Here is a 25,930-nt window from a genome sequence, read left to right as displayed (position 1 = left end):
CATCTTCGAACATTCAGCACCAATTTTTGAAAGATTTAGAAAAATGTATTGAATGTGATGACCCCAGATTAGAGAACATTCACACATACACACACAAATCAACCAAACATGTGCATGCAATTCTTGTTTTGAAAAATTGTTGAAGTTGTATGCTTTATGACCAGTCCCACCCAGGAGCAAGACCAGTTCAAACAAATCAATAAAAGAGGATAAATTGAGACTGAATGGTTCTGTTAACGAGAAGAATGAAATTTAGGGGTCAGGGACAGGCCAAAAGTCAATGTTAAACATGTCAAAACGTAACTAATTCACGTGGCGTGGCTCTTTGCTGTAAGGGAACAGCGGGACGAAGAGAACGCTTGCTGTTTCTGCAGTGACGGTAAAATTGTGGCTTCTGCTGGCAACATGATCAACTTGCAACAATAACACAGTCACCCCCTTCTCATAAAATAAGAAGACAAATTGAAACACATAAATCAGACAGAAATAGATAAATCAATTCCGGCTTGTGGTAATAGCTTGATGTGTATATGTGAGTGTGTGTTTGCCTATGCATCTTGTTGCCTGTACGCACTTACCTTCATGACAAGGGTGAGATTGAGTGTTGCAGACGAGACCGGATGTTTTTCCGTTGTGTCTCTTTAAAAAGTGGAGCACATGCTGCTTCAGCATCCCTCCAATCAATCTGTCACTGTAGAGCAAATAATCTGATTAATCCCCACAATTCTTTTTTTTTTTAAATGTTTTTTTTTTAAAATGCCACACGTCTCTCAAATCTCTAAGTGGGTCAGAGCTTCAATTCTGTCAGAGTAAGAGCCAAAGTCACAGAAGAAGGGGAGAGCTTTGTTTTCGTTTCGGTACTGTAACTTTCTGCAGATGTGTCCCCTGAGCCTCTGTGATCGCTCGTGTGTCTTTGTGATGAGATGAAACCAATTGAGTGTGAAAACATCCCTGATTTGTGGGGAGCCGAAAGGACACAGCTGGATAAGCTCATGCGTACCGACTCAGCTGCTCTGCTCTCGCCGACATTCTGAGGGTTGCACGCACAAACACACGAATCAGAATCAATCAGGTGAAGCGTCATCGGTGACAAGCTTAGCAGATAATGACAGTGACTGGAAGGAAACTTCTGTAACGAGTCAAGATCATGTAAACTTGAACAACTAACTTGTAAAAACATTCTTCCAACGCATTGCTCAACCTCAGAGTATTATTAGGGTGTCTTTATTTGACAAATGTTTATGAATAATAGAGTATATAATAAAATTTAAAAATTATGGCTACATTTGCAAGTTATAGAGTCTGAACTCATCTAGAACTTAGACTAAACATGGATATAATGTCTTGTCTTATATTTTGGGAAACATTCTGGTAAGTATGTTTTAATCAGAAATAAGAGTTGGGTTTATTATGGGAATGCACCCCAGTGTTGCGGTTAGCACTGTTACCTCTCTCCTGTGTGGAGTTTGAGTGTTCTACCCGTGCATGTGTAGGTTTTCCCCAGGTACTCCAGTTTCATCCCACTGTAGATCTAACTCTATGCCCAGATCTATACGCACGTCTGTCTGTGTCCCTAAACCCCACTGTGCCTGCCTGTCCTCCGTCCAGGGGACGATCTGATCATTGTATTACTGTTGTCAGACTGGCTAAGCTAGTGAGAATTAAAGAATTAAAGAAATAAAACTTCACTACACCCAGCCAATGAGTTTAATGTTCTGTAATGTTGTACTGACTTATTAGTCTATCTCAACCTCCTTCCAAAAGTAAAAGAAATGGGCATGTTTAATTTTACATAAACAATTTTTTTTTCCAGTCCAGTGTTTAGGATATCCACCTTAGCAACAGCAACCCGAGCAAAAATCCATGAATTTATGAGAAACACTAACTTTCTCAGAGCAGCTACAGTGAGGGAGCAATAAAAATTTATTTTGGCTTAATTAAAACAAAACAAAAAAAAGATTGAGGAATGTTACTCCCCACTGTGTTGTCAGATAAAATGCGGTAAATGGCAGTAAACACGGACCGGATGACAGAATAATAAAAATAAAAGAGCATTTTGTAGAAATCAGTCTCAGCTGTTGGAGCTGTTGTTGTTGAGGGAAATTTAATGCGTGTTGCTGAAGCATTTTATCTTCGCAGAATTTCCATTGCAGAGAGCATGAGTCACTTTCTCTGGCGGTCTGAGTGTGTGTGTCCATGGGTGTAGGTGTGTGTGTGTGTGTGTGTGTGTGTGAAGGCTGAGCGAAGCACTTCATCCAGATGGGAGATTATGAGGAAGGTCATACGCAGATAAACAAAGAAAGTCTTAATGAAATGATCCTTTACTGCTGCAAACCAATATTTCACATTGGTGTTTATTTGAGAACTTTCCTATTAATGTTTGAAGTGAACATGAACGTCATGATGAGCGTGAAAAAAAAAAAAGAGCAAAAGTCATCATATTTGTGCTGGAAGGAGGGAAGGATTCTGTGCAGGAGGTGGCTAATGAAAAGTTGATAGAAATGCTGAAAATGTATTTTCAACTCCCAAGGCCACAGAGAAGGTATGAGAAAAGTGAGAAATATGTATTTACAGCCTAGCTTTCCTTGAAGGAATGCATATCACCCGCCACCTTTTATGCCAGAGTTTTAGACTGAGATCATCTTGTGTTGAGACATGAGGAAGTTATAGGAGTTTTGGTGAAATCTTGAAAACAACATGCCAAAATTTAACTTAACAGTTGTAAACTTGACTGAGTTACAGACAATTATGTGCGTTTTTTAGGGTCAGGTGGCTGTGGCAGCCATATTGAATCAGGTTGACTGCAGAAGATAATCAATTGTGTGCATCCAAGGGTTACTTTCTGCAAGTTTCATTAAAAATTTATCAAGATGATCACGAGATATTTTGCAAACAGACAGGCAGTCAAACACACACATACACACAGACACATTTTTTTTTTAATCACATTTCTCCTACAAACTTACTGTGCAACCAGCTGAATAAGATGAGCCTCCCCTGAGTGACCTCCTTTGGATGTTTACAGCATAAAAAAAGAGAAACTACTCACCAGAAGGTCACCTATTCATTCATAGACCCCTGTTCGGAATCCTGGATTTTGACATTCGGATGTTGTCATGTTTTTGTTACCAGAATATGTAAAAAAAATTTAAAACTTGACAGAAATCTGACATCTGTTGGGTAATGACTGTAGCCCTCCTCTGTGGCTCAAAGCAGCACGGTGATGCTTCACATGATATCAGTCTGTGTATGTAGCGTAGCTTGCAATCTGGACACATGTTTTTGTTTTTTTTAGATTATAGAAATGCTGTATCTGCATCCTAAATATCTTTACATAAAAAGGCGGACCATTAAAAGCCAGCAGAATGTTGCCAACCCTAAGTTAAAGCTGAAACAGCAGCCTCCAGAGCCTCACCTTTCTGTGTTCAGATAAGATTGTTCTGTGTAGTCTTACATAAAGTAGGAACCACTTGCTGTGCACAACAGGTGTCAGGTTCCCAATTTTCCTTTTGTTCTGTTTTGGAGCCATTTTGGAGTAAGAAACGTGTGAAAACATTCCACTTTCAAACCTGTTTATTCTAATAGGGAGTCTTGTTGCACACTTGCCTATTAAAACCAGTAAATAAGACGTATAAAGTGGACGGCCTGAATTGGTTCTGGATTCAATTATACAGGTCATATAAGCTGCACTGAAAGCCTGTTATTGTAGGAATGATGCAATCAGAGTCAGGGAGAAAGATCATCGGATTAACTGATGATTCATTTTGACGAAGGCTTATGAGGCACGGCATTATAAATGCCCAATTCGGTCAAGCAGTTTGTTTCCTCTACCTCTTTATTTCAATACAAATTAGGAAGGGCAAAGTATCCAAGTTCTTCTCTAAATGTTTGCCACACTCAGACGGATGATGTTGAAAGAGAAAAGCGGAGATAAGATGCTATAAGACACTCCCAATTGTCCTTTTGAAACAGAGATTGAATCAGCAGGAGGGCTTTTATTTTCTTGGCATTTGTGAGAATCTGGATGCTTGAAGTGATGAAGATGATGCTGATGATGAGGGCTGATGAACAGAACAGTCATGTGAACGTGCAGCGGACACTTTAGAGCAGAGAGAGAATAAAAGGAATAGCTCAGACATTTTGAAGTGGCGGTTTCGGGGAAAGCTTAGGAACAATTATTACTTTAGATGTTGCAGATAGCTTTTTGAATGACAGTCAGTTTAGAGAAATAGTTTATTTCTGACAGGACTGACAAGCAAATGGCTGGAACAGATCCACTTGCAGAGCAGAGTTCTGCCATCTTAGAACAACTTTAATCTGCAAAGGTTTATAGTGATTTATGCAAACATTACTTTGACACAACCGTTTGCATTACATGGTTATAATAATCTTATGAAATTCCTGTCAGGTGTGCTACAGCTTCCTGCTTTTGATAAAACAACAACCGTCACCTCTTTTATACTAGGTAAAATATTTCAGCAACGTTTTACTATAAAATGTGTCCCGCTTAGTTGTTGATTGTCTGTTTACCTCTTCGTGGAGAAGAGGTGTAGAGTTTCCACAAATATTCAGGGCTCTGGTAACCCGCTGACATTTAATTTTGCTCATATTTCTCTGACTGTATCACGGTTCTCTCTGGAAAAAAAAATAAAAAATGCACCCCACAAATTTGTGTAAGCCTGGAAGGCAAGTACCAGCGACAGGTCTGAAATTAGAAACGGATCAAATGGGCACAGCAAGCAGTGTACAATCTGGTAAAATGACCCAGATGTTCTTATTCTCATAAAATCTCCAGTCCGGTCCAATCTCTCGCCCACTGTGTCCCACCCACAATGCAAGGCGCTGTAATGTTCACAACAACTGGGAAAAATAATAAGCCTCTATCAGGGGTGGACGAGTAAGCGAAACCAAACTAAAAACCTGTGCAAGAAGCTACATAAAGCCTAGGAGAACTAACTCTACCGACATTAAATTCGTGGGTGAATCCTGTCCTTTAGTTCCAGTCTTTTCACTAACATCCTGTCAGGTAAATGCTCATCTTTGGCAAACTCATTAAGACCTACTTCTGTGCAGAGCACAAGGGAATGCAGCACATTACCGGCTGAGCCTGCTTTAGCATGCTGCAAATTAAATCTGTTTAACTGCGGAAAGCCATTTCGCAAACTTGATATTTTGTTTGTGTGCTAAGTGGTTTCAAATAGTGCGCAGTCTTTGTGTGGGGGAACACGGAGGAACCAGAGCTGAATGAATAAGTCAGTGACAAACAGCATTACGTCGCTGCCTGCAGGGCTGCAGACTTAAGTGGGTATTATGCTTGGCCCGTCATGCGTAAGTGTTGTCGTCAGAGGGTGAGCGTGAGGCTCCGCGCAGATGTATGGGTGGTGAAAACTTGTGACCTCACTGGCTTGGGTAAACACAAGCGAAACACCCCTTTTGAACGGGGACTTAAACCAGCTGTGTCTGTGAGCCGCGCATCTGTTAGAGCGTTTGTCAGCTCCTACATTCAAACAGAGCTATGTATCAATTACCAGCGGGACCGCAGAGACAAATTTTCACCGCCGGTTAAGGTCCTCCTCGACGTGCGTGTGTCCTCCCTGCCTTTTTACGCTCAGATGTTTCGGCGGTGAAATGGGAAGCTGCTGGCTGCTGTGGGCTGCAGCCAGGGAAAGCTGTTGCACTCCTCAGCCCGAGCTGCCAGAGACAATATTATGCTGTAACTCCAGACCCTTTACTTTCTGTGCAAACCATTCCAGAGAGGCCCCGTGGATATTTTGATTTGAAAAGAATAATGTTTTCATTGTTATTGATTCAGCATTAATTCATTTTCCCAAAAAATGAATAAAAACTCCCCCATTTTTGAGTTACTATGATGGTATGTTCTTTATACACAGCAGATAATGTGAAGGTTTGCACCTTTCTGTTGTGTTTTGCTAATATTGGTCCATCCATCTTCTTTACCCGCTTCTCTTTTACAGGTCATGGGAAGCTGGAGCCTATCTCCAGCCATCACTGTGCCAGAGGTGGGGGACACCCTGGACGGGTCGCAACTCCATCACAAGGACACATAGAGACAAACGAGACAAACATCTATTCACGCTCTCACTCCCACCCAAGGACAGATTTAGAGTTACCAATTAACCGAACATGTCAGTTTTAATAAGAGCCTTCCACTTTTTATACAGTAAATGTAAGTATAAGGTGTTTTAAGGTTTCAATAGGAGTAAACTTTTCCTCACTGTATGAAATTGAAAGCAGGCAAAGATTACAATCAATCCCCAAAATCTAAAACTGCACTTCTGAATAATTGAGCTAGCTTGCCAGCAGGGACATGGCACACTCCAGTTTGTCGGCTCAATTTTCTTTCAAGCAGCTCTGACCCTCTCGCTGGGTTCTTTTCATCTTTTCCTGTCTGAACAATTTCGGTTTGCTTGGAAAAAAAGTGTAATATAATAAAATGAAAATTATGAAAAGAAAAAAAAAAAAAAACAACAACCCTCAAACGTCCATCTCCAGTCTTAGTCATCACAGGGTATATTTAGCTCTGTAAAATTGCATGGCTGTATCAAATATCGAAGAGCAAATAAGAAAAGATGCTTGGCTTTCAGGCCCGGCCTTTTATAGCGGGAAGATACAGAATTGCTTTTTTTTCTCCACTTGACCTCAAAACGAATAATTTTTGTGAAAGGAAATGGTTTGGAGCTTGAGGTTACCTCGTCCGACTCTGGTCACAAAATACAGCGTTTACGCCGACGGGCCTCTGGTGCTCTTTAAGCAACACAGAGCAACGCTTAAAACTCGGCACGTGCAAGTTTGCTAGAAAGTAAATCGGGTGCAGGAATAAACATCGACTTCACCATTTCTGCTGTCATGAAGAAAGAAGATGTGTCATCAAATCCCATGTCACTTCTGGCGCCTGGCCTTCTGGCGGAGGCCAGGCGAAGCTGTACATTACCCTCGTGTTTTTAGCTGCCTGTGGCGTTGGAGTGGGTTTGGTTCCCGTTAAAGTGCATCCTTTTATTGTTTAATGACGTCTTTTATGTTGGCTTGAAGGCAAAGATTTCTGGGGGAAAATGGCAGTTTGTTTAACGACAGCTAGCCTGGCTAATCAGGGTAGCACAATTTTTATGAAGGGAAATGATTAGATGTCTTTTAAAATGCATCTTTTATTGTACATTGATGTCCCCCTTTTTATGATGACTTAAAGCTAGTTTACCTTAACTGATATATGAACTTATCTAATTATCTTTCCTTTAAAGTGTACCTTTTTATTGTACAAAATTGTCCATTCCTTTATATTGAATTCAAAATAAATAATAATAATAATGAAACAAATGTTTAAAGCTAACTCTAACTAGCCGTAGTCATATCTACAGCCCATTAAGCTACTAATTTACACAACCTTGTATTGAAGTTCTCTATAAACCAGCAATATTTAATATAATGTATCACAGCTTTTTTGAATAAGTAATAACTTTCTTTTATTTTTTTAAACACGCGTTTCTCTTTCATCTTCCTCCAATAATAAGCTGGACTGTGACACTATTTAGCTTCTAGGGACAGCTGCCCTCCCAAATGTCTTTATTTTCCTGCTGATAAGGATCATTAATGAGGGTCGGAGAAAGAATAACGGCATCTATTAACTCATCCTTCACTCAGCAAACATGACCACCTGTCACGCAGTTGGTCTGTTCCCTTTTAGTGAGTCCGAACTCTTCGCCAGAAGAACATTTAAACATTAATTACGTCGTGCTGAATTGCGACCTGGACAATCTTCTGATGCTATCCGAATGAAACTGCACTGCGCACACGTGATTCCGAATAATGTAGGCAAAACAAAAAGGCACAAAAAGGTCAGCGCCGCTGTCTTATCTGGCCTCCAGCTGGTAGCAGTTAAGAGAAGCACTCAAACCTGATGACTTCGTACCCATTTCTGTGATCACCAGCCTTGCATTAGCTTTGATCACCGGCTGGCTCACTCCTGTCTAAACACAGACTAATGTCTTTTAATGGGTGCATAAAGCACAACGGCCATGTGTTTTAGGGTCTTTGTAAAAACCACAGAGCCAAGATTTTAGTGTCAGCCTGCCTCGCGGCTCTTAAGAGCTATATGACATTGATCGCAGATCAGATGCAGAGCAGTATTGAACAGGCTCACTGAGAACAGAGAAGAGACGAGAGACGAGACAGAACAGCGTTCAGTGTTATTGATTGTCCAGCTGGGGAATACCATGTTGAAGGCTGGCACTAAGAGAGAGCTGACCTTTCTGCGCCAACTATAAAATACTCCCCCACACTTCTTTTTTTTTTTTTTGAAAAATCTTTCGCTGCACCAGAAATGGTGTTCCCACTTCTGAGATCAGAACGGCACGGGGGAGAAATACAGCTCTAATACCTCGGGGCTGAGGGATTTCCTATTTGCCTCATTTCTAATAACTGTATCCCGCAGAGGCCCTGAGGGCATTAGGCCAGTCACTCAGACGTCCACGGCCTGCAACGGCAGCATTTCCTGCAAAGACGCGCTCTCCGGCTTTAGTGCGGCAGAAAAGGAATGGCTCGTTTGTGCAAACAAAAATCCTCAATGAGTCTTAAGGTGTGGGAGAGTTAAAAAAAGCAGTGCCCTGGGGATTTAATGAGACATAATTAACACAGAGAAAAGGAGCAGAAAAAGAGAGTGGGGACATTTCATTTCCTATTCAAACTGAAGCATTTCTCTTTTTAATGGCCTCATGGTAGAAATGTTAGTTAATGAGCTGCTAATTCTGTGTTGTTGTTGTCGTTTTTTTTTTTTTTTAAATGGTGCTCTCCATTCAGCACCATCTGCGCTGCGTTTACAGAAGGACATAAAACACTATCAACACAGCCGATTTGGAGATAAAAATACATGTTATTTCAGCAATATGGTAACTTCATCTGCAACATAGTAACCTTTCTTTCATCCTACACAAAGAAGTCTGACATTAAAAGCCTCTGATGTTCAAACAAATGGACACAAAGAACGAATAAAAGTGCAGGTTTTCATCTAAATCTCTTTATTTTCCTTTCGCGTCCCTGTGTTAGTGCCATTAAAACTCCCTGCTACGTGTGATGCTGGGAAAAGCCTCGTTTCTGCGTGTAAGATGTTTTGTTTTGCCTGAGGGCATTTTTACGCCAGCACCCAGCAGCGCCTCCACACCTCAGCTGCTTCACCTCTCCACATGTCCGTTTGTTGTCTGCAGCTACTCATCACAGGTGACACCAGCGTGCTCCCACTGACGTCACTAAAAAACAAGCAATAAACTCACTCAAAAGGTGTAGATTAACTGATACTGACCTGCTTATTACTTCCCTTAATCATTTTATTCCAAGCGTGGACGGACTGATGTATAAATTCTTTTATATGGCTGAGGAAAATCAGTGATGGGAAGCTACAGCCGTTAAAATCGAGGTTTTCTTTGTCCTAGAGCTCAAATAACATCACAGTTTTCATCCCAGTTTAGCTCATTTTTACAAGTACATTGAGGTCTAGATAACAGTAACGTCAACCAAGTTGCATCTTTGCAAAACCCTTTAAACTGTTCCCATTGTTCAGGTCAAACTAAACATGTTTGCTCCTTTTGTTGGCTAATTAGAGCTCGATAAAGAGAGGAACAAACAAACAAACAAATCATCACTGGCCCACCGGCCCCCCCATGTGTGCTGTGATTCCCCCAATTATCGGCGAGCTGAGTCTCAAAGGGTTTTTAAAACCCGAACTTTCACTCGAAACAAAATGTAAACAAAGCCTTGACAGCTGGTAGTTTCCTGCCGAGCCTTTTCTGGTTTGCTTATTGCCTTGTTCTGTTTCCCGAGACTAAAATGCTCCTTATTAAAAGAACGAAACAAATCGTCTGTGTGTGTGTGTGTGTGTGTTTTTTTAGGGGCGTTCAAACATCCGATAAAAGCCCAATCGGTGCAACACAAAGAAACATTCGTTATTCTAAGCGCTTTGTCCCAGCCAATAATTTTCAAAGCTCCCTACGAACAAGCAAAAGACCTGATTAAAACCGACAAACAGAACAGAGCAAAACAACAAAAAAAAAAAAACAAAGAAAAACAACCAGACTGTCTTATTTTTTTATCATCCCTTTGCCCCTTCGCTGACTTTCTTGTTTCTTTCATTCCATCCACCTTCCTGTCGAGGTGCTTTAACAGAAGCTGAAACCTTTCCCAACATCTCCCCCTCTACCATCCCATAATGCTCTGTGAAATCTGCAGTTATGACCACCACAGTGAAACCCTACAAAATAATGACCTGCTGTTAACTACTGGCAAAAATAAGTGATGTTTCCTCGTTAGCTTTGACTTCTACAAGTAAATTACGGGTGACTTCAACAGTGCAAGTATCGCTACGAGTACGCTGCTCAACATTCTAGTCCCTAAAAAGTAAATTACATCAGGAATTTCATTATAAAAATACTAAATCTATTGATTGGCTAATAATTTAAACAGCATATTTTGTTTAGTAACATGTGCACTGTGTCATAAGTGAAAGGAACAATTTCATTTCCTGAAATTGATGTCCTGTGCAAACGTATGAGGGTCTGACAGCGTGTTCTGGTTAGAAGTGGATTGAGGAGCGGTTAGTTAGTTCATCCGACTAACTTGGCTGAGGGACGCTGGCGTCCTCCTGGCCGCCCTCCAGGAGTTCGTCCTCCGAAAAGCTGATGTGAAGGCAGGTATCGTTCATCGGCGAGGAGAGCAGGTGGTCGCAGGCGCTGGGCTCGGCAGGAGTCGACTCGGAGAACGAGAGAACCGCTTCGCCTCCCCCCTCCGAGGGACTGCCGCAGCCGTTGGACGCTGTCAAAAACGCCCCGCGGTCCCCGAACAGGTCGTCGTCGTCGCCCAGGGGCGACAGCAGGGACTTGGTCTCGGAGCGGACGCCCGAGTCCTCGCTGGCCGACGAGGAGCTGCTCTCCCCGTTGCTCAGGGAGTGGAAGTCAGCGGAGGACAGGGAGCTGGGGGTGATGTCCGGGAAGGAGAGGCTGCTGCTGTGGCTCGGGGCGGCTTCGTTAGCGCTGGCCTCTGCAGGTGGGGGCACGGCTGGGACCTCTGACCCCGGAGAGAAGGTCCTGCTGGACCTCTTGCGGTTCAGAGATGGTGGAGGAGGGTCCAGTTTGGGTATTATCTGTTTACACCTGCCAGCAAAAAGAAGACGCTCCTGTTAGTGATATATCTTTATTTGCTAACATAGAAGTTTACAGTAAAGACAGCACCAGGGTTGAGCGACAGGTTAAGATCATTTAAACAACAACTGTCAGTCCAAACACTTATAATTGGTGATAAATTCACACAAATGTCTTCAAGCCTGTTTTTTCCCCTTTGGTGCATACTAGGCAATCCCTGTTCTCTGTACAGCTGTGGAAGTAGGCTAAAAAAAAACCCCAAGTGACAGATTTAGAATTTTTTTCGGCTAAAAATCAAGGAGTTACTTTTGACATGAGCCATAACAGATCTGTGCCAACAGCTGAGGGCTCATTTAGGAGCTGCAGGCAGCTTTGACGCACTGAGAACGGACATGTGGTCAGCTTCTAAATTAATGCCCTTATTGACAGGAGCAGAAGATATTTTGCAAAGCTGGGACCTGCAGGATAATGTCCTTAAGCTACTTATTTTCCTGACGAGACATGGTGCATCGCGGGGCAACGAGAGCACAGAAAAGGGTTTTTTCACTGTGTCTTTAGATTAGTTTTTTTTATTAAAACTGTTGATAATTTAAACAAATGAACAGCACAGATCTTTGCCGAGCACTAAAATGACAGCACCCAACCACAGAGGCATTGCTGGCTGAAATTAAATGAGGTAGATGGCGTCTAAGATGATCAGGGTGTATGACAGCGTGTCCAGGTTTTGATTTAAATTGTACAATTATTTAGAGGTTAACCCTAATAAGCAGTTTTAGCCTCCTCATTTTACGAATTCCCACTCAGCATCATTTCCCTACCATGAAGCCGTATGATATTAAAGCCTCGAGCCAGTTTTGCTATTTATGAGCCACATTTTACCTCATTAATCTGCGAGCCCAAAACATGAGCTGCTACTACACGAGACATTGACTCTTCTCCTGGCTCCCTGTTGTTCCGGCTGTCAAAAAGAACTTATCTACATCCCGCAGTTCCCCTGTTGTGAAAACAGAGGGACAGGGGCAGAACAAAAGCCAAAGCCTGAAGGATGGAGGTAAGAAAGCGAGGCGAGCGGGCTGCAGGCTTTGCTACGGACCAGAAATAGTAAAACTGCTGTTACTGATTCCAACACAATAAAGCCTTGACAAGCACCAGTGCATCCACACACAATTTCAGCCTTTCTCTTGGAAAAACGACGCCGATAACAAGCCCCGCTTCTTCCCCGACTCCTCCCAGCCACTAGGTAGCTAAAGGCTGCTAACTTCATTCCCCTGTGAGATCCGGTGTGTGGTTCAGTCTCTTTCTGGGTAATGAAGTTATGGGACTCGCTGATGGTTTTTCTGTCTGCGTGCGGACAGCTGGAGTAATGACAGACGTGTAGAGGTGGGGAAAACCTCTTTGGAGATGATTAAACCTAATTTCCTAAACTAAGGAAGGAAGCCGGAAACTGACAGGGAAAAGCTCTTCCGACTCCTTTTGTCACAAGGGGCATCATTAGTTTTTATTGGCTGTAGCTGAAGTGTGGCTCATAGGGAGGCGACACGACTAATCAATCAGTATTGACCCAGAATAAATATCTCACCAGCTATTGTCCGCACCGTAATAGGAGTTTGTTTGGAAATAAATTGAAGTTTAAACAAACAGAGAATCGGTTCAGAACGTGAGCGCTATATGGTGGCAATGCGGCTCATTTATTGGTCAAACTGCCTGAAAAGCTGATCAGAAACTATGCAAACTCACAGTAAAATAAAGTCTTGGCTACTTGTGCACCCTATGAGGTAAATAGCATCTTTGTGGCTTGTAAAAACAGTTAAAAATATGTTTTTTTTGTGGTTTAAGTTAATGTTCTGCTTTTTTATGTCAGCTGAAGCACAGATCAGACGGCCTTCTTTCGGCTCACTCCTTACTAGAGCTATGACTTGGCATTTCTCCGTTCTGTTAAAGTGACACCTCACCCTGCCTCACTAACCTGTCTGCCTCCTTTCATTATTCTGCCTCTCTTTTGAGTCTGTGTGCATCCAGACAACCTGTACCCTCTCAGCTTTTTCTATTTCATCTGGAGAACAACAATCATGGAAAAAGAAAAAAACTTAACTGCTGAAAATATAGCTTTTTACCTTTAACGTGTTTGTTTTCTTATTAAAGTATGAATTATGTAAAACCAAATGTAGAATCCGACCCATCATATCAAAATCACTGCTTGTTTTTTTGCTGTAACATGTTAATTGTGATTAAAATGACTGGAATTAGAAAGAAATGACTTTTAAAACCAACTAAATTTAGAACAAATGTTAATATTTGCTGTATTTTCACTTTTGCCCACTCCTCGCTCCTCATCTTAACCTCCTTCCATAACCTGAATGGCGCTTTCTGCAACCTGAAATGCCCGTGTGCAACAAAAAGGCAGCACACACTCTCCAAATGAACTGGACGTGCAAATAAGCTGTAGAGAACTTGTTCATGGCACAAATGACAAATAACTTTTTTGTTTCCATTGTGTTTCTGCCGCCCCCCCCCCATCGAGATGCCGCCCTGCGTGGCGAGCCATATCGCCCATACCAAAACCCTCTACTGGCTCCAGCACATACTCAGAGCTAACAGGTCATGCAGATTGTTTAAAACTTCAACACTGACTGCTGGAGTCAACTTTGTTTGTTAGCAAAATGTCTCATGAACCACTGGATGGGTTTTAATGGAAATACTGCTGGCTGTAGGTCTACAGTTGATTAAGTTTCAGAGTCAACCTAAAGCAAGATTGCTACCACAGGCAACTGACATCACCACACACAGAAAATAGCTATAACTCAGTTTTACAGATATTGGGCAAAAAATTGGTGCAGTAAGAAATCACGTAAGATCTATGTTTATGACTTTGGCATGCAAAGCTGCATGTGCAATACTTTAAAGAATGCTAGTTTTTTATTTGATTTAAGCAAACGCCCCTTTGCTTTTATTTTACAAAAGTGAAAGAAAGTTGGATTTCAGTCACTTTTTATTAAAAAAAAAGGCTATTTTTGTATTCTCCTAGGACAATCAGCTACTTCCAGAGCGGGCCTTCAAAACGCTGCCGGTCACTCGTGCAGCCCGGCAGCCTGAAGGACCACTGATGCCGTACTTTCAAAGACGCCGCACTCTCCATCTGGAAGACGGTTGACTCAGCAACACCGAGCATGCACGTGAGACAAACACACACCTTAAAGTGCACCGCAAAGCCGGCCCTTATCGAGTGAGTGTCAGGCAGGTACATAAAGACATGCCTCTGCCTCTGCGCCGACAGTTTTATGGCTCGCGTTGACTTCCGCTGATAAAAAATCTTGACAGGAGTGCTCCCTGTCCTCCACGACAATCTAGTGAGAGGCGACCCAAGTGCGGGAAAACAGACAGAGCTGCCATGCATAAAACACTGTGACTTACTGATTACCTCGATGCTAATGTGCTTCCTAATCTGCGGAGCAACAACCGAGTGTAATTGGTGGTTATTATGCAGTCGTTAGCAGAAAGATCTCCAGTGAGGCCCACACACACGAGCCCACGGACACCCACGCTGTCCATCCACCACATGCCCAGTCCCATGCTTTGTGCCGCAGACATGCTGGCGATGATGAGTAATACTCACATAGAGAGGAGGAGAAGGGGCAGAGAGGAGGGGAGGGAGAAGGTAGAGGAGGAGGAGGAGGAGGAGGAGGAGGAGAAGGGGTCAGTGGCAGAGAGCTCCCCGAGTTCCCAGGGAGAGGCAGGCTGGTGCAGGAGACGAAGAGATGGGGGCAGAGGGGGGGCAAGGAAGGGGACATGATGGGAGGCATGAGCTGAGGGGTTAGTGGCTGGGTCTTATTCTGGGGTTCGGATTGTATGAGCTCACATCACAGACTGATGATGATGATGAGGAGGAGGAAGGGGGGCGGGGGGTTAGAGGATGAAGAGAAAGAGCAGGAGCGGGTCTTCACACCTGTACCGAAAAGAGGCAACAGTTAGACTAGAGAGGATCGGGGAGCAGGAAAGTTTAGGGCTCATTGGTCGACACGCCTGTGAAGTGTGAAGTTAAAACCACTTTGTGTTAAAGATCTGAAACTCCGGCGCCCTCTGTGGCGGCCTGTAGAAAAGCACAGAGGTAGATAAGAATGTAATCAAGCTCGTAGGCAGAGACGTTGGTTTTGGAGACACTTTTTCTTATTCTAAATTCTTGTGTTGAGCATTACACAACGTAGGAACATACATGTGGCTAAAGGTTTCCAATTTGGGCTTGGCATCATCACTAAACTGAAACAAGAAGAAGTATTAAAATACTTTGAGGTGGTAACCTTTCAACCCTATGACTTATTCTCCCAAACTTTCCATCTAATTAATTAGGGTGTAACAGTACGTAGAAATCACGGTTTGGTACATGCCTCATTTGAGAAGTTATCGTTCAGCATGTTTTCGATACAGTTTTTTCTAATGTATTTAACAGTGAACAAAGAATGGAGCAGAATAAATTTGTTACTAAATGAAAAACTGTACAAACAGAACTAATAAAGTGCACGTTGAGTTTAACGTTTTTGCTGGACAAATGTTTAACAAAATAAATGTCCATGAAGGTGACGTATGTTGCAAAAAATACAACAAACCCCTTGAACTATTAGTTTCATGTTTTACAATCAGAAGAAAGTATGGTTGCATAAAACTTCACGGCATTCCTTATGATTTGTCTCATTCTGAATTTTTAGCGAGGGACTGTTTGAATACAGCTGAATTTGCACTTTATCGTTTTCCTCATACCAGTTATATTTACATTTTGTATGATGCCGTTTCAAATGACTACGAACTGATAATTATCGGTACAGATGCGCGTACCGTTACACCCCAGCTAACTACGGGGAGCTAAAAGAAACCAGTGGCACTTCTGCTACACTGATCATTATACCATATTGGAAATTTTTAACCCAAGCTAAAGGAAAAAAGGCTGCCAGTGTTTTCCACTTTTAACAACCATGGTCACATCCAAGACTCACAAAGCTGTCAAACAGATTTCTGGAGGATTTTTAAATATGTTTTTCAGTTTAAATTGGTAACAAAGTTGCCTATCTGAATATGAGGCCATATCTTAAAATTCTTTGAGCTCTTCTTCTTCTTTTGGCTGCTCTCCTCAGGGGTCGCCACAGCAAACCCTCTGCCTCCATCTCATCCCATCAGCCTCCTCCTCTGTATATCCTCCTCCTCTACATCCACGAGCCTCTGTGGTCTTCGTCTTTTCCTCCTCCCTGGCAGCTCCATAGTCAACATCCTATGTCCAAAATACATCCACCCTCCCTCCTCTTTGTCCTCCATCTCATTCAGACACATGGATTTAGATTTCCCTCTACTGACTTTCATTCCCCTTCTCTGCAGAGCATGCCCCCTCCTCTCCAGGCTCTCTTCCACCTGCTCCCTACTCTCACTACCGACTCAAAATGCTTTGAACTAACAAAAGGAAGACTGCTACAGGTGTAGGCTCACATTAACCTGTTAACTGCTGATGGGTTTACCTTAAACAAATAATTCTCGTGTGGTAATATAGGTCAACCTTTCATGTCAACTGAATTGATTCGACTGCTTTATTGTGTTTTATCATAATTGTATAAGTGACAGTAAAGTGGGTCATTGAACTCAACTGACGACTGCACTTTAATTTACATTAATGCAAACCAACTAGTAAGAGTTACTATAAATCATAATTATGGAATCATAATACATTTCTTTTGTGGAGCACCGCTAGTTGAGTTCCTAAGGGTTTTACTTTCATAGAGCTAGAGGTGTGTCCGGCGTTTCACTGTAGGGAAGTGTTTATTTTCGGACTAATTAAATGCCACAAAGAAGTCAATGGAGAGAGCAGACCAGCAAAGGTGCTGTCGAAGCTACAATGAGTCACCCTGCGGTGTCTGAAGTACAAATGACTCAGAAGCACAGCGTGCTTATCTGCTCTGTTCAATATACAAGGACCAAGCAGCCAATCAAGAGAATGACGCGACCCAGTAGGAGCCCTGCGGATCAGCAGGTGGGGACAGGAAAACGGGAATCATTAAAACGTGCCACTCTGGTTTAGGTTTCTTAAAAAAAAAAAAAACAGGTGCTATATCGTGCTTTTTGTTCACGTCTTTGACGCAGCCCCCCCAAAAAACCCAACAAAGACACAGAGAAAGTGAAAAACAAACAGTGGGTGGTGGATTTAAATCAGAAACAGGACGGTAGGATTTTTTTTTTGTAAAAAAGCAGCTCACTCTTGTGACTCAGCAGAGGGTCGAAACTGTTCAAGAAAATTTATCGACTGCCTTAAAAAAAAAAAAAAAAGAAGCAGCCTGTACCACCTGACAGAGCCCTCGTTCAATCAAGTCTTTCCAGTTCCCCCGGACACAAATCTGAAAGCACAGATGCTTCCTCTCACAGGTTTTTTTTTTCTTTTTTCTTCGAATCGACTACATCTGTTTCTAAGTGAGCGACGTATGCCGGTGTAAATCCAGCCGCCTGTACCGGCTCGGCCTGAACGCCAGGAAGCATCATCCGTTACACATCCACGCAATAAGGTTACATCCTCCAAACAAGATCTGCTGGTGCAGCTCTGGTGCAGAGACCGCGATATCGACGAGGAACGGGGTAAAACATACAAAAAAATAAATAAAAAGACAGAACAACAGGGAGGGAATATCTCAGTTAATTTAAGGAAATGTGATCATACAGCATACACTGTCAGAGTGGAAGATAATGTGAACACTTGGAGTAATACATGCTTTTGGGTTTGAAGTGCACATATGGCAGGTTGGCCACTGTGTGTGTGTTTCTGCTCTGTGTGGGCATCGTGTTCTGTTTTTATCAGCACGACTCTAGGTACTGGGAATTTTGCTCACTAGATCACTTTGTTCCATGTTACGATGTGTGAAACATTACTGGAAAGACAGACATCCGCAGCCCGAAGAGTCTACCCTGATTTTAGTCATCCTCCTTGTCAGGCCACAGAAAGTATTTTCAGCCTGCTACAAGATATGCAAGATCCTGTTTTGATTCCATTTCAGCGTTTCTGTCTCCTTTAAAACACTGACTCACCACCAGTTTGGCACAAAGACATTCATCCTGAAACACAAACTGTTTCCTTTTTTTTTTTTTTTTTTTACAAAAGTGGTTGAACATGTCTCTAATAATTACTCTAATTGGCAACAAAAGCAGGGAACATGAATGTAGATTTGAAAAGAAAAAAAAAAAACAGTTTGCGTAACACACAACTAATTCAAGAAATTTGGACCCATCTCTGCATGCGACAAGACAGGCTGAAACCAGTTCTGAATGGCTGGGATCTCCAGCCTCTCAGAGGGCAAAACTCTGTCAAAAACAGACACCATTTGTTGCAGAAACCAGAAGTTCTAAAGAACATTAAATAGACAAAAAAAAAAAAAAAAAAAAAAAATATTCACAAGTAAAAAGCTGTAACTGTCTGGAAATACTCAGAATTGCAAGAAAATAGGTAAATCAGTTGCAGTCTCGCTGATTTCAGGAAGTGTGTGACTAAGCGACCAGTGTGCATTGTGGCTGCATTATTTTGAAAATTATGGCCTATTTTCTTCAGACAGGAGCTACAGCGCAAACTCTACAGGCCACAGTCATCAGGTTAAGTGTTAAAGGTCATGACAGTATAATTAGAAGGACAAACTGAACAAGTTTGGCCTTTTTAGAAAGGTTCCCAGCAGCAAGCCGCTTCTCTCTGTAAAAGAAACCAGCAGCATGGCTCTGCTTTGCAATACTGCATTTGAATAAAGCTCAAAACTTTGGCAGCAGTGTTCTTTGGCGAGGTACAGCCAGTGTAGAGACGTTCCGCCAACCAAACCCAGCAGGAGCGCGAAAATCTCAGCAATTATCAAGCACGGTGGTGGAGGGGCGATGATTTGGGCTCGGGCAGCCACAGGACTTGGGCACAAAGTCCTCTGTAAACCAAAGTATTTTATTATGATTATGTCTTTTTCCGTGTCACCCAGCCCCACACAAGTTGGCCTTTCAAACACACGCCTACAGTGTAGTCGATACAAATGGAACACCTGTATGAGAGGAAAAATGCAGTAAGTAAACAGGTTCCATCGCTCTGCCCATCAAAAGGAAGGCGGTGAGAGGGAAACAACGGGTGAGAGAGGACACAGGAGGATTTGTCTGCAGAACATAAAATCTAGCCACTCAGGCTGTAAACATTAATCCACTGGGGGAATCAAGAAAACAAAACAAAATGGAAGCAATAAAATTTGCCGTGCGGCGGGGGAGGGCCGCGAGACTGCGGCAGAGGTGACGTAAAAGAAGTTTGGCAGGGGTGCAGTTTTGTGCAGTTCTTCGTGTGGTTTCCCCTAAATTTCCTTGTTTTTTGGGGGGGTTTTTGTGGCCGACACGCCGAATTGCATTGTTCGAAATCTTAAAGGTCGCAGATGTTTAGCTGCTGCCCCGTGGTCTTTAACGATAAATAATTCACTTCGTCCTGCGCGTTGACAGCTCGACGTTTTTCCCCATTGCTTGTCCCCGTTATTTTGTTGCGTATGCAGAACAGAAGGTGCTGCGAGTGACATCAGGCAAAAAAAAGCTCAACTCACGAGCAGAAACAAAGACTGCAGAGAAAGGAAAAGCCACTCTAAGACAAAGAATTAGTGACAGAGACAGAGAAGTTCTGGAGAAAGAGGTTCGTTGCATAATTTTGACTAAAGGAAACAGGGGGCTGGCATGCAACCCACTTCCAGATGGAAGTGATCTTCAGCTCGAACAGTACTGTAACAGGATGCCTGCATTTAAAAGAGATTTGAGGTTCCCTTTCGCCTCGCTTTCAAACGCGTTCCTTGGGTGTATGTCAAATATACGTGTCGTCCAACACATGTTGTTGCGGGGCAGAGTTTCAGCTTGTAGGAAGGCAGCAGATGGGATTGGCTGGAAGTGGGTACGTTAGGGAAACACAACGTGTGAGTTTGGGAACGCTGCAGGCCGACGTATAAAATTACCGAATCCGGCGCGCACCGCTCTGCTAAGTCGACTCCAAATCTACTCCGCTCTCCCAGTTCTCAAAGGGGGTCTGCGCATCCGTCTCCGAGTGGAACAAAACACCAACCAAGAGCGGGAGAGTACGTGCAAAGAAAAGGAGGGGGGAAAAGAAACACAGCTGGTCACGCTGAAGACGTCCCCTTGATCCCGTGTTGTAAATTTATGTTTTAGCATAGCTGATCTTTGTGACAGCTTTGGAAGGATTAGAAGCTCATTAAAAATCTCATTAAAATGTGATTAGTAGCTCCGGCTGCATAGATGCACTAAAGGTACAATTAGAGCGTTTGACAGGGAAGAAATGCAGACATGGCCGCTTTCAAAAGGTACAGAAGTGGAAGCACTTCGCATGTTAAATTATGCACGACAGAGACGAACAGAGCGTCCCTGAAAAGCAACAAAAAAAAGCATTTATTATAGAGCGGTCCCATGGAAAGAAAAAAAGATGATTCTGTTTCGTCTCTTCACGTGTGCTTTAATAGCTCCACAAACTGAGTTACTGGCTAAAAAAGGAACACGGGGACAGGAGTTGAAGCTGATGGAGCTGCTGTGTTTCTTATAAATCTCCTCTGATTCGTGCTTTTAACCTCAGACCTCATCCCCTCTTGTTCATTTAACGCCGAGTTCCCCCCCCCACCGCATAATCCCCTGATTACGCTCGCTCTTTCATTAGCTGCTGGCGGTTTCTGCTGACTTGGGCTGTTCTCCAGCAATAACATTAAAAGCTACACAATGTTTGCATCACTGTCACCTGGGTGCCCCAAACACAGCCTGACCGGGGGGAACATGCAAACTGTATGCATGTATTCAAATCGGTCACTACTTTGTAAAATACACAGTTATGTTTGAGACTTACTAGAATTTATATTAAATCGAATGCAAAAATTAGCAAGCGCTTAAATTAGCACAAAGAGATTTTGACTACGTCCCCTGCCACACGGAGTGCCTGATTTTAACTCATCGTTTTGCTCGAAGCGTGCGCTGCGAATGACTCTCAGCTGCTACCGCGGCAAATCTGAGCGCAATATCTGCAAAACTGACCGAATTACAGCCATTCTTGTGTTTGCTACGGTCGGTAAGCTGTGGCAGCCGTCTTGAAATGGCTGATTGGATGATTCATTTCTGAGCGCTTCAGTGATTCACGGGATATTTTGCTAACAGACAAACACAAACACTGACAAAAACACTGTTGCTCGCCTCTAGCCCTTCAGTGGTGGGCAATAATTACTTCCTTATAGCTAAATGAAGTTTCATTTAGTTATTAATTGCTATTAGCTAATAATCCATGAACTTATTTCCAGATTTTATGGATATCTCTGGCACCTCGCTGTGATGAACCCATTCCTTGCAAATGCTTTGCATTCTGTAGGATGACTACAATTAGGCTACAATTTCTGCTAATTAGTTTAAAAAAAGCATATTGGCGTTGCTAAGACATGTTGACAATCAATATATTAGCCAGAAGCAGACAGCTGTTGACTACAGAGTCTAGGACAAATCAGCAGCCTTACTTTTCTTCTATGCTGGCAGAGGTTCTTGACGGGAACTGGACCACCTCGCCGTTGGAGCGCTCCCTGCCGGCCGCAGTGCCGTTGGTCCTGATGAAAGGGTCCAGGTGGGCGAGGGCTGCTGGCTTCTCCAGGTTCAGCAGGTTGAGGTAGGACTCTGCACAGTCCACCTGGGCGGGGTTCTGGAGTGGCCACGCGGGCGTAGAGGCGGGGCGCCGCTCCAGGCTCTGACTGTAGACGCTCTTCAGGTTCAGGGAGAGGGGCTTTTCTGACGCCGAGCTGCTCGCCGACTGCGGAGCGTCTGGAAAACACAAAGCGTCAGGATGAGAAGAGCCAATTGTAACCCGAGTGTCAAACTTTTCCCGTTTTATCGCCCGCCGCTGAAGGCAAAAAGGCGATAATGTTTTTGCCTGCATCTTTGCTTGTTGGTTTGTCTGTCTGTTGGCAAAATATCTCATGAACTCCTGAACAGATTTAATTGAAACTCTAAGAAATGAATTATTGGTTTTACGTCTACAGCTAATTCATTTTTGGAGTCAATCCAACTCCAAACAGCCACCACAGCCAAACGACTCTACCCAACACAAAAATGACTATAAGTTAGTCAAAATTACAAGTGCTGACCTAAAGTTTGTTATGATAGTAGCAGAGAGTCATTCACATCACATATTCTTAGCGCTAACACATCTTGCACAACATCTTTTAAAATATTTGACCAAAAAGGTTATAACTCTGTTCCTTCTCATCGTAAGTCATTCTTGGTTTGATATTCTGGCATAAGAGGCTGCGGCGACATGCATTCCTTCAAGGAGAGCTAGGCCTTCGGTTTTTTTTTTTTAAAGATTTCGTTTATTTGAAATGACCTCCCAGCGTGCTGGCTTCTGCAGAAAGGAGAAGCCAGCACAGTGCCAACCACTGAACTCGGGTCAGCCACATCTGAGATTAACACCATTTTCTGTTCAAAAGACTGACATGATTGAAACATGCTGGGAAAGATTAAAACAGACGCACAAAGTGAGAAGAAGCGTGTGGTCGTGGTGAGATCAGCCGCTTTTGAAGCTGCTGTAAATAAGGTCGAGCAATAAATACCAATATATGAGCTGGTGATACAATCAAAACCTTTAATGAGGGGGGGAGTGTGAAATAATGCTGACAGAAGGCAGTTTAAAACCACTGTGCACAGGACAAATTATATAACTTAGAGAACACGTGGCAAACTCGAGGCCTGCGGGCCAGATCTGGCCCTTGGTAACATTTTATCTGGCCCCCAAGATGACGTTTAAATTTTACTGGATCCGACCTCCAGAGTCTCTGTCGCTTCTCATTTTGCTTAAAAAACTGAGCCTATTTAGTGAAGTCTTCTCGTGACAGTGACTTTGAAGCCAAGATAATTAAGTTTTAGTTTCTCATTAATCTTTGATTTTGACGTGGAAAAAGCAACAGAGAGCATCAAATGGGACAAAACAAGCTCTTGTTGATAAACATGCAGCCAAGAAAAACTGTCTGGTATCTGACTTGAGTTAATGTGCATCAGAATAACAGTGAGTTTACTTTAGTGTATGTTGTCTTTTTCTGTATTTTCTTCTTCTTTTAAAGTTAAATGTTAATAGCTGTATGGTGGTGGTTTTTTAAAAGCTGTTTTAGCTGTTTTCATTAAAGTATATTTGCTCTAAATTCTATGTCACTGGGAAAAGGTAATTGATATTTCTATACGAATAATTTTACATAATGGTTCAGGGTTAATCGATGTATTTTTTCTATAAATATTGATAGAGATTGGCTCTTATGACAATAACATCCGGCCCGTGAGGAACTTGTTTAAATATTTAGAACAGGCCAATCGGTGGCAGCTTGAGCCTCTATCACTTCCTAATTTACTTAACAGCTGCCCTTAAGTAGTGCAGACTTTTAACTGAAGTTAGCCAACTTTAAAACGGAGAAAACTAGGCTTGAATGTTTCTGTAAACTTTTATTTTGACGTGGAAAGGTTCAACAAAGAGCATCCAACTGGCTGAAACTGACTCGAGCTTACACGTAGTCATATGTTTGGACTTTTATGGAGAAATATGTTGAGCTGATTTGATGGGTTGTGATCAAATGTTTAGCTAAAAAAGTAAATAAAAAAAAAACTACTGCTAAAGAACAATGCATAAGAAATGAATGCTAACGATGTGTCTGTTCAAATTAAGTAATTTTTTCTTTGATCGGTAAGTTATGTTTGTTCAAAAGTCTATATAATACATCCTGGGAAAAGGTGCAGTATTGTCAAGTTATTCTAGAATAATAATTTGACAATACTACGTCTGAAACCTCCCTGTCTAACTGTGTTTGACTCCCCTGCTTTAAGAGGTGACATCAGCCTCAGTTACAGTCTGTGTTTAGTGCTAATTTGTGCGTGTCAGCACATTAAAATCCCACCTTCTGAACTCTGAAATTACAGCCTTCTGGACCGGCTGTGGCACGCAGCCTGCCATATGTAAGAGGTAATGTGATGAATTTTGCAACAATTTCATCCTGACTAAATATGCAACAAGAACCCATTCTATGAAGAAATGTGGAAACATTGTTTTCCTTTTAACTTTTCTGTCCCTAGGGGGGAAAATCATTTGTTATAGTGACCAAGGTCAGATTTCTAGCTTGGAAGGTTTTGGAAATTTAACCAGCACCAACTTCAAACCCCTACAAAAAGGAAAAAAAAAAGTGGTGACAGGTGGACTCAGAAGCTGTTCATTCGGACTTTTGTCAGTTTCAGCATCATTAAATCAGCTGAACAGACAGTACTGGAGAATCTCCACAAGCGAATCAGAAAGAAATGATGTTTGTATTTACAAATATAATTTAATGCATTGTTATCAGATGTTCCAATCTGATCTTAAGTTTTGGATCAAGGCCGTGTTCGTAGTGTTCATGTGTAGTTTGTGGGGAAATTGTCTTGTATGAAACCAGTGTGATGCAAAAAATAATGGGGGCTGATGGATTAGACAACTAAAAGCATAAAAACTGTCCAAATTCAATCTGTTTCCTCAGGTGATTCAGAATTTGGCTCTGCTGAAGTTGGTTTCTGATTTAAATCAGACATTTCTCTATGTTTTTCCTCCTAAACTGATTGATTGGAGGCATTAAATCAGACGCCAACTTCAGCATCATCCTTGCTGGTCACAGTTTAGTTTCTGGACTGGTTCTCACCGTCACTGACTCAAGTGTTTCCTCTGCTATTTTCAGAAAAAAATGTTCCATCTTCAAGGATTCATTGGACTGCTTTTGCTTCCACCTGGAGGACAGCTTATTTTATCCTCTCCTCTGATAAACGTGAGAGGCAGGGAAACGTGCACAGGTTGAGCCCTACTGGCGTCTCTCTGCGCGTGTAAAGTACAGCTGACAGTTTTAGCAGACAGGAAGCCAGCGTGTGTGAGTGTGTGTGTGTGTGTGTGGGGTCGTGATCTGTGTCGTGACTGTCCGCTTCATCCCCACGCAAAACGGAGGAGTGAGTGATGAGGACAGCAGCTCCACGGGCAGCTGACCCGACGCTTGTTTTGACCCGTCAGGTCACTTACCGTGTCCGTTAGCTTGAGCCTCCTGCTGCGACAGTCCCGCCGGTGCCGTCTGCGCGGAGCGGGCCTCCATCTCCTTCAGCTGCTGCACGAGCAGGGCCAGGTGCTGCAGCAGGTCCCTGTTCTGCAGCAGCAGCTGGTGGATCCGAGCCTGGGCCTCCATCCGAGCAGCCGTCTCCGCCGCCATCTGGTCTTTCAACAGCTGCACCTGCAGCGGGAGCAAAGGGCAGGCTCGGTTTGTTTGCCTGTAAACACCCGGAGACGTACCTGTTCGATTCACCTTCCTGGGGCTCCTCATTTCCTCTCGCGGCCCACCTCACCCCAGAACAACAAAACTGGCTTATTTAATCTCATCTATCCTAATTTAAGCGTTTTATATTTTCAGTCCTTCCATTACTGTTTCAGTGCTGCTCCCTAGTGGTGCAGGATTAGCTTGAAGCAAACGAACCATGATTCAGTTAGATTGGATAAAACTGAACCATCATGCTGTGGATATTGTCACACAATATTATATCAAAAACAAAACGGCAGCCTAAATTATTAACAAGCATGTATCCGAAAGTCTGAATTTTAAAGTAGCGTTTTATATGAATTTGCCCTCATTCAGATCCTGATCTCTTAGACGGGTCTTGTTGGAGGTTCCACGTCTCAGACTGGTCAGTAACGCCTGCATCTCACCGGGCGACGACAAATTGCGAACACCATTCATGAGATAGTCTCTGAA

The 25,930-nt window shown here is 42.8% G+C and overlaps 1 protein-coding gene across 3 annotated transcripts in view; it reads right to left on the bottom strand.

The window, feature by feature from the left end:
• Nucleotides 1–8,591: 8,591 nt before the first annotated feature.
• si:dkey-34e4.1 (carboxyl-terminal PDZ ligand of neuronal nitric oxide synthase protein) overlaps nt 8,592–25,930 on the bottom strand; it is a 55,551-nt gene continuing 38,212 nt past the window's right edge. For 2 of the 3 annotated variants that reach the window (XM_017407969.2, XM_017407970.2), the window contains exons 9-11: nt 25,210–25,414; nt 21,659–21,956; nt 8,592–11,153 (exon numbers count right to left, since the gene is read on the bottom strand). In XM_017407969.2, coding sequence (XP_017263458.1) covers nt 10,616–11,153; nt 21,659–21,956; nt 25,210–25,414 — 1,041 coding nt within the window. In that variant the 3' untranslated portion in view covers nt 8,592–10,615. Of the gene's footprint in view, nt 11,154–14,754; nt 15,085–21,658; nt 21,957–25,209; nt 25,415–25,930 lie in introns of all 3 variants that reach the window. The other variant, XR_001808399.3, reaches the window with a different exon arrangement.

The sequence above is a fragment of the Kryptolebias marmoratus genome, linkage group LG14 (genome assembly GCF_001649575.2).
Source record: "Kryptolebias marmoratus isolate JLee-2015 linkage group LG14, ASM164957v2, whole genome shotgun sequence".
Classification (NCBI taxonomy): domain Eukaryota; kingdom Metazoa; phylum Chordata; class Actinopteri; order Cyprinodontiformes; family Rivulidae; genus Kryptolebias; species Kryptolebias marmoratus.
The sequence above is the reverse complement of the archived record's forward strand: the minus strand, read 5'-3'. Positions and strand labels throughout refer to the sequence as shown.